This window comes from Stigmatopora argus, chromosome 18 (assembly GCF_051989625.1).
Source record: "Stigmatopora argus isolate UIUO_Sarg chromosome 18, RoL_Sarg_1.0, whole genome shotgun sequence".
Taxonomy (NCBI): Eukaryota; Metazoa; Chordata; class Actinopteri; order Syngnathiformes; family Syngnathidae; genus Stigmatopora; species Stigmatopora argus.
Window position 1 is genome coordinate 10550309 of NC_135404.1, and position 11545 is coordinate 10561853.

Below are 11545 nucleotides of genomic sequence, written 5' to 3' on the forward strand. Positions count from 1 at the left end.
GTTTTTTAAGAAAAAAAGCCTTACTATACTATGTCGTTTTTTAAGGAAAATAGCCTTACTATACTATGTCGTTTTTAAGAAAAAAAAGCCTTACTATACTATGTCGTTTTTAAGAAAAAAAAGCCTTACTATACTATGTCGTTTTTTTAAGGAAAAAAGCCTTACTATACATGGTCGTTTTTTAAGAATAAAGCCTTACTATACTATGTCGTTTTTTAAGGAAAATAGCCTTACTATACTATGTCGTTTTTAAGAAAAAAAAGCCTTACTATACTATGTCGTTTTTAAGAAAAAAAAGCCTTACTATACTATGTTGTTTTATTAAGAAAAAAAGCCTTACTATACTATGTCGTTTTTAAGAAAAAAAGCCTTACTATACTATGTCGTCTTTTTAAGAAAAAAGCCTTACTATACTATGTCGTTTTTTTAAGGAAAAAAGCCTTACTATACTATGTCGTTTTTTTAAGAAAAAAGCCTTACTATACTATGTCGTTTTTAAAGAAAAAAAGCCTTACTATACTATGTCGTTTTTTTTAAGAAAAAAGCCTTACTATACTATGTCGTTTTTTAAAATTAAAAAAGCCTTACTATACTATGTCGTTTTTTTAAGAAAAAAGCCTTACTATACAATGTCGTTTTTTAAGAAAAAAAGCCTTACTATACTATGTCGTTTTTTAAGAAAAAAAGCCTTACTATACTATGTCGTTTTTTAAGAAAAAAAGCCTTACTATACTATGTCGTTTTTTTAAGGAAAAAAGCCTTACTATACATGGTCGTTTTTTAAGAATAAAGCCTTACTATACTGTGTCGTTTTTTAAGGAAAATAGCCTTACTATACTATGTCGTTTTTAAGAAAAAAAAGCCTTACTATACTATGTCGTTTTTAAGAAAAAAAAGCCTTACTATACTATGTCGTTTTATTAAAAAAAGCCTTACTATACTATGTCGTTTTTTAAGAAAAAAAGCCTTACTATACTATGTCGTTTTTTAAGAAAAAAAGCCTTACTATACTATGTCGTTTTTTTAAGAAAAAAGCCTTACTATACTATGTCGTTTTTTTAAGGAAAAAAGCCTTACTATACTATGTCGTTTTTTTTAAGAAAAAAGCCTTACTATACTATGTCGTTTTTTAAGAAAAAAAGCCTTACTATACTATGTCGTTTTTTTAAGGAAAAAAGCCTTACTATACTATGTCGTTTTTTAAGAAAAAAAGCCTTACTATACTATGTCGTTTTTTAAGGAAAATAGCCTTACTATACTATGTCGTTTTTAAGAAAAAAAAGCCTTACTATACTATGTCGTTTTTAAGAAAAAAAAGCCTTACTATACTATGTCGTTTTTTTAAGGAAAAAAGCCTTACTATACATGGTCGTTTTTTAAGAATAAAGCCTTACTATACTATGTCGTTTTTTAAGGAAAATAGCCTTACTATACTATGTCGTTTTTAAGAAAAAAAAGCCTTACTATACTATGTCGTTTTTAAGAAAAAAAAGCCTTACTATACTATGTTGTTTTATTAAGAAAAAAAGCCTTACTATACTATGTCGTTTTTAAGAAAAAAAGCCTTACTATACTATGTCGTCTTTTTAAGAAAAAAGCCTTACTATACTATGTCGTTTTTTTAAGGAAAAAAGCCTTACTATACTATGTCGTTTTTTTAAGAAAAAAGCCTTACTATACTATGTCGTTTTTAAAGAAAAAAAGCCTTACTATACTATGTCGTTTTTTTTAAGAAAAAAGCCTTACTATACTATGTCGTTTTTTAAAATTAAAAAAGCCTTACTATACTATGTCGTTTTTTTAAGAAAAAAGCCTTACTATACAATGTCGTTTTTTAAGAAAAAAAGCCTTACTATACTATGTCGTTTTTTAAGAAAAAAAGCCTTACTATACTATGTCGTTTTTTTAAGGAAAAAAGCCTTACTATACATGGTCGTTTTTTAAGAATAAAGCCTTACTATACTATGTCTTTTTTAAGGAAAATAGCCTTACTATACTATGTCGTTTTTTAAGAAAAAAAGCCTTACTATACTATGTCGTTTTTTAAGGAAAGAAACCTTACTATACTATGTCGTTTTTTAAGGAAAAAAGCCTTACTATACTATGTCGTTTTTTAAGAAAAAAACCTTACTATACTATGTCGTTTTTAAGAAAAAAAAGCCTTACTATACTATGTCGTTTTTAAGAAAAAAAAGCCTTACTATACTATGTCGTTTTATTAAGAAAAAAAGCCTTACTATACTATGTCGTTTTTAAGAAAAAAAGCCTTACTATACTATGTCGTTTTTTAAGAAAAAAATGCCTTACTATACTATGTCGTTTTTTAAGGAAAAAAGCCTTACTAAACTATGTTGTTTTCTTAAGAAAAAAGCCTTACAATACTATGTCGATTTTTAAGCAAAAAAGCCTAACTATGCTATGTCGTTTATTAAAGAAAAAAAGCCTTACTATACTATGTCATTTTTTAAAGAAAAAAGCCTTACTATACTATGTCGTTTTTCTTAAGAAAAGAGCCTTACTATACTATGTCGTTTTTAAGCAAAAAAGCCTTACTATACTATGTCGTTTTATTAAGAAAAAAAGCCTTACTATACTATGTCGTTTTTTAAGAAAAAAACCCTTACTATACTATGTCGTTTTTTAAGAAAAAAAGCCTTACTATACTATGTCGTTTTTTTAAGAAAAAAGCCTTACTATACTATGTCGTTTTTTTAAGAAAAAAGCCTTACTATACTATGTCGTTTTTTAAGAAAAAAATGCCTTACTATACTATGTCGTTTTTTAAGAAAAAAAGCCTTACTATACTATGTCGTTTTTTTTAAGAAAAAAGCCTTCCTATACTATGTCGTTTTTAAGCAAAAAAGCCTTACTATACTATGTCGTTTTTTAAGAAAAAAAGCCTTACTATACTATGTCGTTTTTTAAGGAAAGAAACCTTACTATACTATGTCGTTTTTTAAGGAAAAAAGCCTTACTATACTATGTCGTTTTTTAAGAAAAAAACCTTACTATACTATGTCGTTTTTAAGAAAAAAAAGCCTTACTATACTATGTCGTTTTTTTAAGAAAAAAGCCTTACTATACTATGTCGTTTTTTAAAATTAAAAAAGCCTTACTATACAATGTCGTTTTTTAAGAAAAAAGCCTTACTATACTATGTCGTTTTTTAAGAAAAAAGCCTTACTATACTATGTCGTTTTTTAAGAAAAAAGCCTTACTATACTATGTCATTTTTCTTAAGAAAAAAACCTTACTATACTGTGTTGTTTTTTAAAGAAAAAAAGCCTTACTATACTATGTCGTTTTTTAAAGAAAAAAGCCTTACTATACTATGTCATTCTTTTAAGAATAGCCTTACGATACTATGTCGTTTTTGAGAAAAAAAGTCTTACTGTATTATGTCATTTTTTAAAGAAAAGAGCCTTACTATGTCGTTTTTAAGGAAAAAAGCCTCACTATACTATGTCGTTTTTAAGAAAAAAAGCCTTACTATACTATGTCGTTTTTTAAGAAAAAAAGCCTTACTATACTATGTCGTTTTTTAAGAAAAAAGCCTTACTATACTATGTCGTTTTTTAAAGAAAAAAAGCCTCACTATACTATGTCGTTTTTAAGCAAAAAAGCCTTACTATACTATGTCGTTTTTTTAAGGAAAAAAGCCTTACTATACTATGTCGTTTTTTTAAGAAAAAAGCCTTACTATACTATGTCGTTTTTTTAAGGAAAAAAGCCTTACTATACTATGTCGTTTTTTTAAGAAAAAAGCCTTACTATACTATGTCGTTTTTTAAGAAAAAAAGCCTTACTATACTATGTCGTTTTTTTAAGGAAAAAAGCCTTACTATACTATGTCGTTTTTTAAGAAAAAAAGCCTTACTATACTATGTCGTTTTTTAAGGAAAATAGCCTTACTATACTATGTCGTTTTTAAGAAAAAAAAGCCTTACTATACTATGTCGTTTTTAAGAAAAAAAAGCCTTACTATACTATGTCATTTTATTAAGAAAAAAAGCCTTACTATACTATGTCGTTTTTCAAGAAAAAAAGCCATACTATACTATGTCGTTTTTTAAGAAAAAAAGCCTTACTATACTATGTCGTTTTTTTAAGAAAAAAGCCTTACTATACTATGTCGTTTTTTTAAGGAAAAAAGCCTTACTATACATGGTCGTTTTTTAAGAATAAAGCCTTACTATACTATGTCGTTTTTTTAAGGAAAAAAGCCTTACTATACTATGTCGTTTTTTTAAGAAAAAAGCCTTACTATACTATGTCGTTTTTAAAGAAAAAAAGCCTTACTATACTATGTCGTTTTTTTAAGAAAAAAGCCTTACTATACTATGTCGTTTTTTAAAATTAAAAAAGCCTTACTATACTATGTCGTTTTTTTAAGAAAAAAGCCTTACTATACAATGTCGTTTTTTAAGAAAAAAAGCCTTACTATACTATGTCGTTTTTTAAGAAAAAAAGCCTTACTATACTATGTCGTTTTTTTAAGGAAAAAAGCCTTACTATACATGGTCGTTTTTTAAGAATAAAGCCTTACTATACTATGTCGTTTTTTAAGGAAAATAGCCTTACTATACTATGTCGTTTTTAAGAAAAAAAAGCCTTACTATACTATGTCGTTTTTAAGAAAAAAAAGCCTTACTATACTATGTCGTTTTATTAAAAAAAGCCTTACTATACTATGTCGTTTTTTAAGAAAAAAAGCCTTACTATACTATGTCGTTTTTTAAGAAAAAAAGCCTTACTATACTATGTCGTTTTTTTAAGAAAAAAGCCTTACTATACTATGTCGTTTTTTTAAGGAAAAAAGCCTTACTATACTATGTCGTTTTTTTAAGAAAAAAGCCTTACTATACTATGTCGTTTTTTAAGAAAAAAAGCCTTACTATACTATGTCGTTTTTTTAAGGAAAAAAGCCTTACTATACTATGTCGTTTTTTAAGAAAAAAAGCCTTACTATACTATGTCGTTTTTTAAGGAAAATAGCCTTACTATACTATGTCGTTTTTAAGAAAAAAAAGCCTTACTATACTATGTCGTTTTATTAAGAAAAAAAGCCTTACTATACTATGTCGTTTTTAAGAAAAAAAGCCTTACTATACTATGTCGTTTTTTAAGAAAAAAATGCCTTACTATACTATGTCGTTTTTTAAGGAAAAAAGCCTTACTAAACTATGTTGTTTTCTTAAGAAAAAAGCCTTACAATACTATGTCGATTTTTAAGCAAAAAAGCCTAACTATGCTATGTCGTTTATTAAAGAAAAAAAGCCTTACTATACTATGTCATTTTTTAAAGAAAAAAGCCTTACTATACTATGTCGTTTTTCTTAAGAAAAGAGCCTTACTATACTATGTCGTTTTTAAGCAAAAAAGCCTTACTATACTATGTCGTTTTATTAAGAAAAAAAGCCTTACTATACTATGTCGTTTTTTAAGAAAAAAACCCTTACTATACTATGTCGTTTTTTAAGAAAAAAAGCCTTACTATACTATGTCGTTTTTTTAAGAAAAAAGCCTTACTATACTATGTCGTTTTTTTAAGAAAAAAGCCTTACTATACTATGTCGTTTTTTAAGAAAAAAATGCCTTACTATACTATGTCGTTTTTTAAGAAAAAAAGCCTTACTATACTATGTCGTTTTTTTTAAGAAAAAAGCCTTCCTATACTATGTCGTTTTTAAGCAAAAAAGCCTTACTATACTATGTCGTTTTTTAAGAAAAAAAGCCTTACTATACTATGTCGTTTTTTAAGGAAAGAAACCTTACTATACTATGTCGTTTTTTAAGGAAAAAAGCCTTACTATACTATGTCGTTTTTTAAGAAAAAAACCTTACTATACTATGTCGTTTTTAAGAAAAAAAAGCCTTACTATACTATGTCGTTTTTTTAAGAAAAAAGCCTTACTATACTATGTCGTTTTTTAAAATTAAAAAAGCCTTACTATACAATGTCGTTTTTTAAGAAAAAAGCCTTACTATACTATGTCGTTTTTTAAGAAAAAAGCCTTACTATACTATGTCGTTTTTTAAGAAAAAAGCCTTACTATACTATGTCATTTTTCTTAAGAAAAAAACCTTACTATACTGTGTTGTTTTTTAAAGAAAAAAAGCCTTACTATACTATGTCGTTTTTTAAAGAAAAAAGCCTTACTATACTATGTCATTCTTTTAAGAATAGCCTTACGATACTATGTCGTTTTTGAGAAAAAAAGTCTTACTGTATTATGTCATTTTTTAAAGAAAAGAGCCTTACTATGTCGTTTTTAAGGAAAAAAGCCTCACTATACTATGTCGTTTTTAAGAAAAAAAGCCTTACTATACTATGTCGTTTTTTAAGAAAAAAAGCCTTACTATACTATGTCGTTTTTTAAGAAAAAAGCCTTACTATACTATGTCGTTTTTTAAAGAAAAAAAGCCTCACTATACTATGTCGTTTTTAAGCAAAAAAGCCTTACTATACTATGTCGTTTTTTTAAGGAAAAAAGCCTTACTATACTATGTCGTTTTTTTAAGAAAAAAGCCTTACTATACTATGTCGTTTTTTTAAGGAAAAAAGCCTTACTATACTATGTCGTTTTTTTAAGAAAAAAGCCTTACTATACTATGTCGTTTTTTAAGAAAAAAAGCCTTACTATACTATGTCGTTTTTTTAAGGAAAAAAGCCTTACTATACTATGTCGTTTTTTAAGAAAAAAAGCCTTACTATACTATGTCGTTTTTTAAGGAAAATAGCCTTACTATACTATGTCGTTTTTAAGAAAAAAAAGCCTTACTATACTATGTCGTTTTTAAGAAAAAAAAGCCTTACTATACTATGTCGTTTTATTAAGAAAAAAGCCTTACTATACTATGTCGTTTTTTAAGAAAAAAAGCCTTACTATACTATGTCGTTTTTTAAGAAAAAAAGCCTTACTATACTATGTCGTTTTTTTAAGAAAAAAGCCTTACTATACTATGTCGTTTTTTTAAGGAAAAAAGCCTTACTATACTATGTCGTTTTTTAAGAAAAAAAAGCCTTACTATACTATGTCGTTTTTTAAGAAAAAAGCCTTACTATACTATGTCGTTTTTTAAAGAAAAAAAGCCTCACTATACTATGTCGTTTTTAAGCAAAAAAGCCTTACTATACTATGTCGTTTTTTTAAGGAAAAAAGCCTTACTATACTATGTCGTTTTTTTAAGAAAAAAGCCTTACTATACTATGTCGTTTTTTTAAGGAAAAAAGCCTTACTATACTATGTCGTTTTTTTAAGAAAAAAGCCTTACTATACTATGTCGTTTTTTAAGAAAAAAAGCCTTACTATACTATGTCGTTTTTTTAAGGAAAAAAGCCTTACTATACTATGTCGTTTTTTAAGAAAAAAAGCCTTACTATACTATGTCGTTTTTTAAGGAAAATAGCCTTACTATACTATGTCGTTTTTAAGAAAAAAAAGCCTTACTATACTATGTCGTTTTTAAGAAAAAAAAGCCTTACTATACTATGTCGTTTTATTAAGAAAAAAGCCTTACTATACTATGTCGTTTTTTAAGAAAAAAAGCCTTACTATACTATGTCGTTTTTTAAGAAAAAAAGCCTTACTATACTATGTCGTTTTTTTAAGAAAAAAGCCTTACTATACTATGTCGTTTTTTTAAGGAAAAAAGCCTTACTATACATGGTCGTTTTTTAAGAATAAAGCCTTACTATACTATGTCGTTTTTTAAGGAAAATAGCCTTACTATACTATGTCGTTTTTAAGAAAAAAAAGCCTTACTATACTATGTCGTTTTTAAGAAAAAAAAGCCTTACTATACTATGTTGTTTTATTAAGAAAAAAAGCCTTACTATACTATGTCGTTTTTTAAGAAAAAAAGCCTTACTATACTATGTCGTTTTTTTAAGAAAAAAGCCTTACTATACTATGTCGTTTTTTTAAGGAAAAAAGCCTTACTATACATGGTCGTTTTTTAAGAATAAAGCCTTACTATACTATGTCGTTTTTTAAGGAAAATAGCCTTACTATACTATGTCGTTTTTAAGAAAAAAAAGCCTTACTATACTATGTCATTTTTAAGAAAAAAAAGCCTTACTATACTATGTCGTTTTATTAAGAAAAAAAGCCTTACTATACTATGTCGTTTTTAAGAAAAAAAGCCTTACTATACTATGTCGTTTTTTTAAGAAAAAAGCCTTACTATACTATGTCGTTTTTTTAAGGAAAAAAGCCTTACTATACTATGTCGTTTTTTTTAAGAAAAAAAGCCTTACTATACTATGTCGTTTTTTTAAGAAAAAAGCCTTACTATACTATGTCGTTTTTTAAAATTAAAAAAGCCTTACTATACTATGTCGTTTTTTAAGAAAAAAGCCTTACTATACATGACCGTTTTTTGAAGAAAAAAGCCTTACTATACCATGTCATTTTTTTACAAAAAAGCCTTACTATACATGGTCGTTTTTTAAGAATAAAGCCTTATTATACATGGAATTTTTTTAAGAAAAAAAGCCTTACTATACATGGTCGTTTTTAAAGAATAAAGCCTTACTATACATGGTCATTTTTAAAAGAGAAAATGCCTTACTATACATTGTCTTTTTTTTTTTAAATGCCTTACTATACATGGCCATTTTTTAAGAATAATGCCTTACCTTTCACGGTCATCGTTTTACTAAAAAAAGCCTTGCTGGTGCAGTCATGCTTTTGGGAAAATAAATCCCGTGTGAAACATTAACAACATGCAAGGAAGCAAAAGATTGCATAGAAAAATTGAGAAAATTCTAAATGTTGATGTCCTAAAATATGTGCATAGGAACAAAGAGCAAATCACCAGCAGTCTAATCGAACACATATGGCTCTCTTTTTCCTTTTCAATTTGGGTACGCATGCATACGTGTCAATACAAATGAAATAATGGTGGTTGGTACCTGCGCGCGCCCCAGCAAGGGCAGCCCCAGCCAGGCGGTCCCGATCAGGCACAAGAACCCACGGCCGCTCGGAAACATCTCCGTCACGCAAGTGGCGTTACGTCCGGATTCTGATGCTGGTGATGGAGAAGATGATGATGACGATGGGGGGCGCCTGGAAGAGAGGTCGAAACTGAGAGGGTGCGGCACAAGAAGGGAATGAAGATCACACGCGCACACACATCCAATCTGGCGGGGAATTGTGTTGAGCTCTGCAGAAAGCAGCCCCCCCTCACCCCTACAACACCACCTCTCTCTGCCTCTCTTTTTGTGTGGACGAGGGGGGAGTGTGATGTAGAAAAGCATCATTTATTAAGAGGAATTTATTTGCATGCATTAAATTCAAGGGGGAGAGTTGAGGGAAGGTGAATGTGAGACTCACTAGGTCACCAATTACAAAAAATGACTGTCTGTGAAAGCGAATTTTTTCCCTCCATTTTGGGGAAGATAAGCTTGTTTTTTTTTTCCGTCAGGTCTGTCGATACGGCATAAAAACGCCTCAATAAGGAGAAAACTGGGTAAAAAATGTGTCATGCTTGCAAAATTGCTTCTATTGATAGGCATCCAATACATTTTGAATGGGAGGGTTGGCAGCAATTGTTTGAACCATGGATAACAATTAATGTTTGTTTTTTTTAATCACAAATGGCCCAAATATAGAAAATAAATGCACTTTTCAGCAGCAATTGGTTTATGACAATATTTTTCTGTTTAATTTGGAAGCAACGTTCACACGGCCATCTCAGCCAAAATGGATTGGACGTCTAACGCCGTCAACGAAAAGCTCTGATCCTCCAATGCTTTTGCATTCATTTAAAAGCCAAATAGAGCAAGTGATCGCCAAACCGCATTTATTTGATGTGTGAGCAAATATCACCTGAAGCCACTTCAAGAGACAAAATCAGATAACCAGTAGAAGAGGAAATTGAAACATCAGAGAGCGCAAAGGGGGGCCGCCAGTGAGTGTGTCACAATGTCTGTTAACTCTAACCCTTCCTGCAGACATTTACGATAATGGCAGAACGCGCTGTGCCGTCGCGCCGGTTGCCCTGGCAACGCAGCATCCGGGATGAAGAGCGTGTAACAGGATTGGCGATAAAAAGCCCCCCGGCGACAACTTTAGCACAAATACATCAGTGTGTGCGAAATAGTCTCATTTCTATTACATCTACATTGTTGTGTGGTCAATATTTCGCAGGCTGAGGGGAGGGTGGCTTGTTGCCATGGGAACCGGCCTCTTTTTTTATTTTATTTTAAGACAGAGACGTGAAGGTAGATGTAAACAAACCTACTTTATACATTTTTACTTATTTGAAACAATACGCAAACAGAAGTCACATATTGGAGTGACTGGAGAAAAAACAGACGTATTTTAAAACAGCACGAGTGAGAAAATAAAGACACCAGACAAACAGTGTAGGGAGAAAATAATAGTGGGTTATTTTTTTGTACTGGTAGGGGAAACTGTGAAACTTAAAAAGGGAATAAAAATGTTTAATCTCCAACCCTGAAGCAAGTGGGTACAAGTAAAGTGTGTGAAGTAGAAGAGTTGACATAATCTCACAGCTTGGAGGCATGCTGCATGCAGGAAAAGATAAGACAAAAAAAACACACAGATCCAAGATGGCGCCTGTGAATATGCTTGATTTCAATTATTTTGGATCTAAAGCCACCTAAATGACAAATCAAAGGGTTGCAAGGACAGATTTTAACTTGGCTATTTTGGATGGATAATTGGATGGCCCAAATAGGAGAAAAACGGTGGTGTATTCAAAACGTTTCATTAAAGAGACTTAGACAGCATGCAAACCAGAACAGTGAATCCAAACATTCACAAATGAAGCAAAGGCCAGAGAATCAAACATACCTTAAATGTACATCTAACACTAACTTGACATTTCCATGCATGCATCATAAATTTAAGAAACAAAGAAGACTTCAAAACACGGGTATGGGGAGACGATACATGGGGAAAAGTTGTGCGACACACAAGGCAACGGATGGGCGGAGCCAACAACAGGTGAACGCAATCACGACTAGTTCCACAGGAAAAAAAATCAAGATTAAACCAGCGCAGAACAGCAAAAGCTCAGAAACCTAACATGTTTTAAAAGTTTATGGATTATGTTACAAGGCAAAAACACAAATGAATTGGTAGAATGCAGAGGATAAGCGGTAAAGTGTAATTATTGTTGAAGCATCGCCGCCTTGTGGACAATTGGTGTTAGCGCACTTCATAAGACGCACCACCAGATAACGAAATTATAATAGTATTCTATGTCCATAATAAACTCCCAAATACTTCCATGTCAACATGTCATATGAAGTATATATCAAGTACATCAATACGTAAATCACTCACATGGCTGTTTATTTGATAATCGCATTTTGATCGCGCAGATCCTTGTGGTCCAAACTTCGCGTTTATTTTGCATGTGTCACATGAGTTCGGAACTTCCGCCATCGTTCAGTCCTGTCAGCCAATGGCAAGAAGGTTTTCTCTCGCCGGAAAAGTGCCTTTCAAACTAAGTCTTTTAGTCAATTCTACTCTGGTTGTTTACATCGAGGAAACAGACAATGGGTTTTATT

General features: G+C 30.3%; 1 protein-coding gene across 1 annotated transcript in view; it reads right to left on the reverse strand.

Annotated features, from left to right (window-relative positions):
- Window positions 1-11467, reverse strand: part of LOC144092884 (neurotrypsin-like) — a 61866-nt gene extending 50399 nt beyond the window's left edge. Inside the window, exons 1-2 of the mRNA XM_077626034.1 lie at window positions 11319-11467; window positions 8918-9071 (exon numbers count right to left, since the gene is read on the reverse strand). Coding sequence (XP_077482160.1) covers window positions 8918-9071; window positions 11319-11320 — 156 coding nt within the window. The 5' untranslated portion in view covers window positions 11321-11467. The remainder of the gene's footprint in view (window positions 1-8917; window positions 9072-11318) is intronic.
- Window positions 11468-11545: the final 78 nt, after the last annotated feature.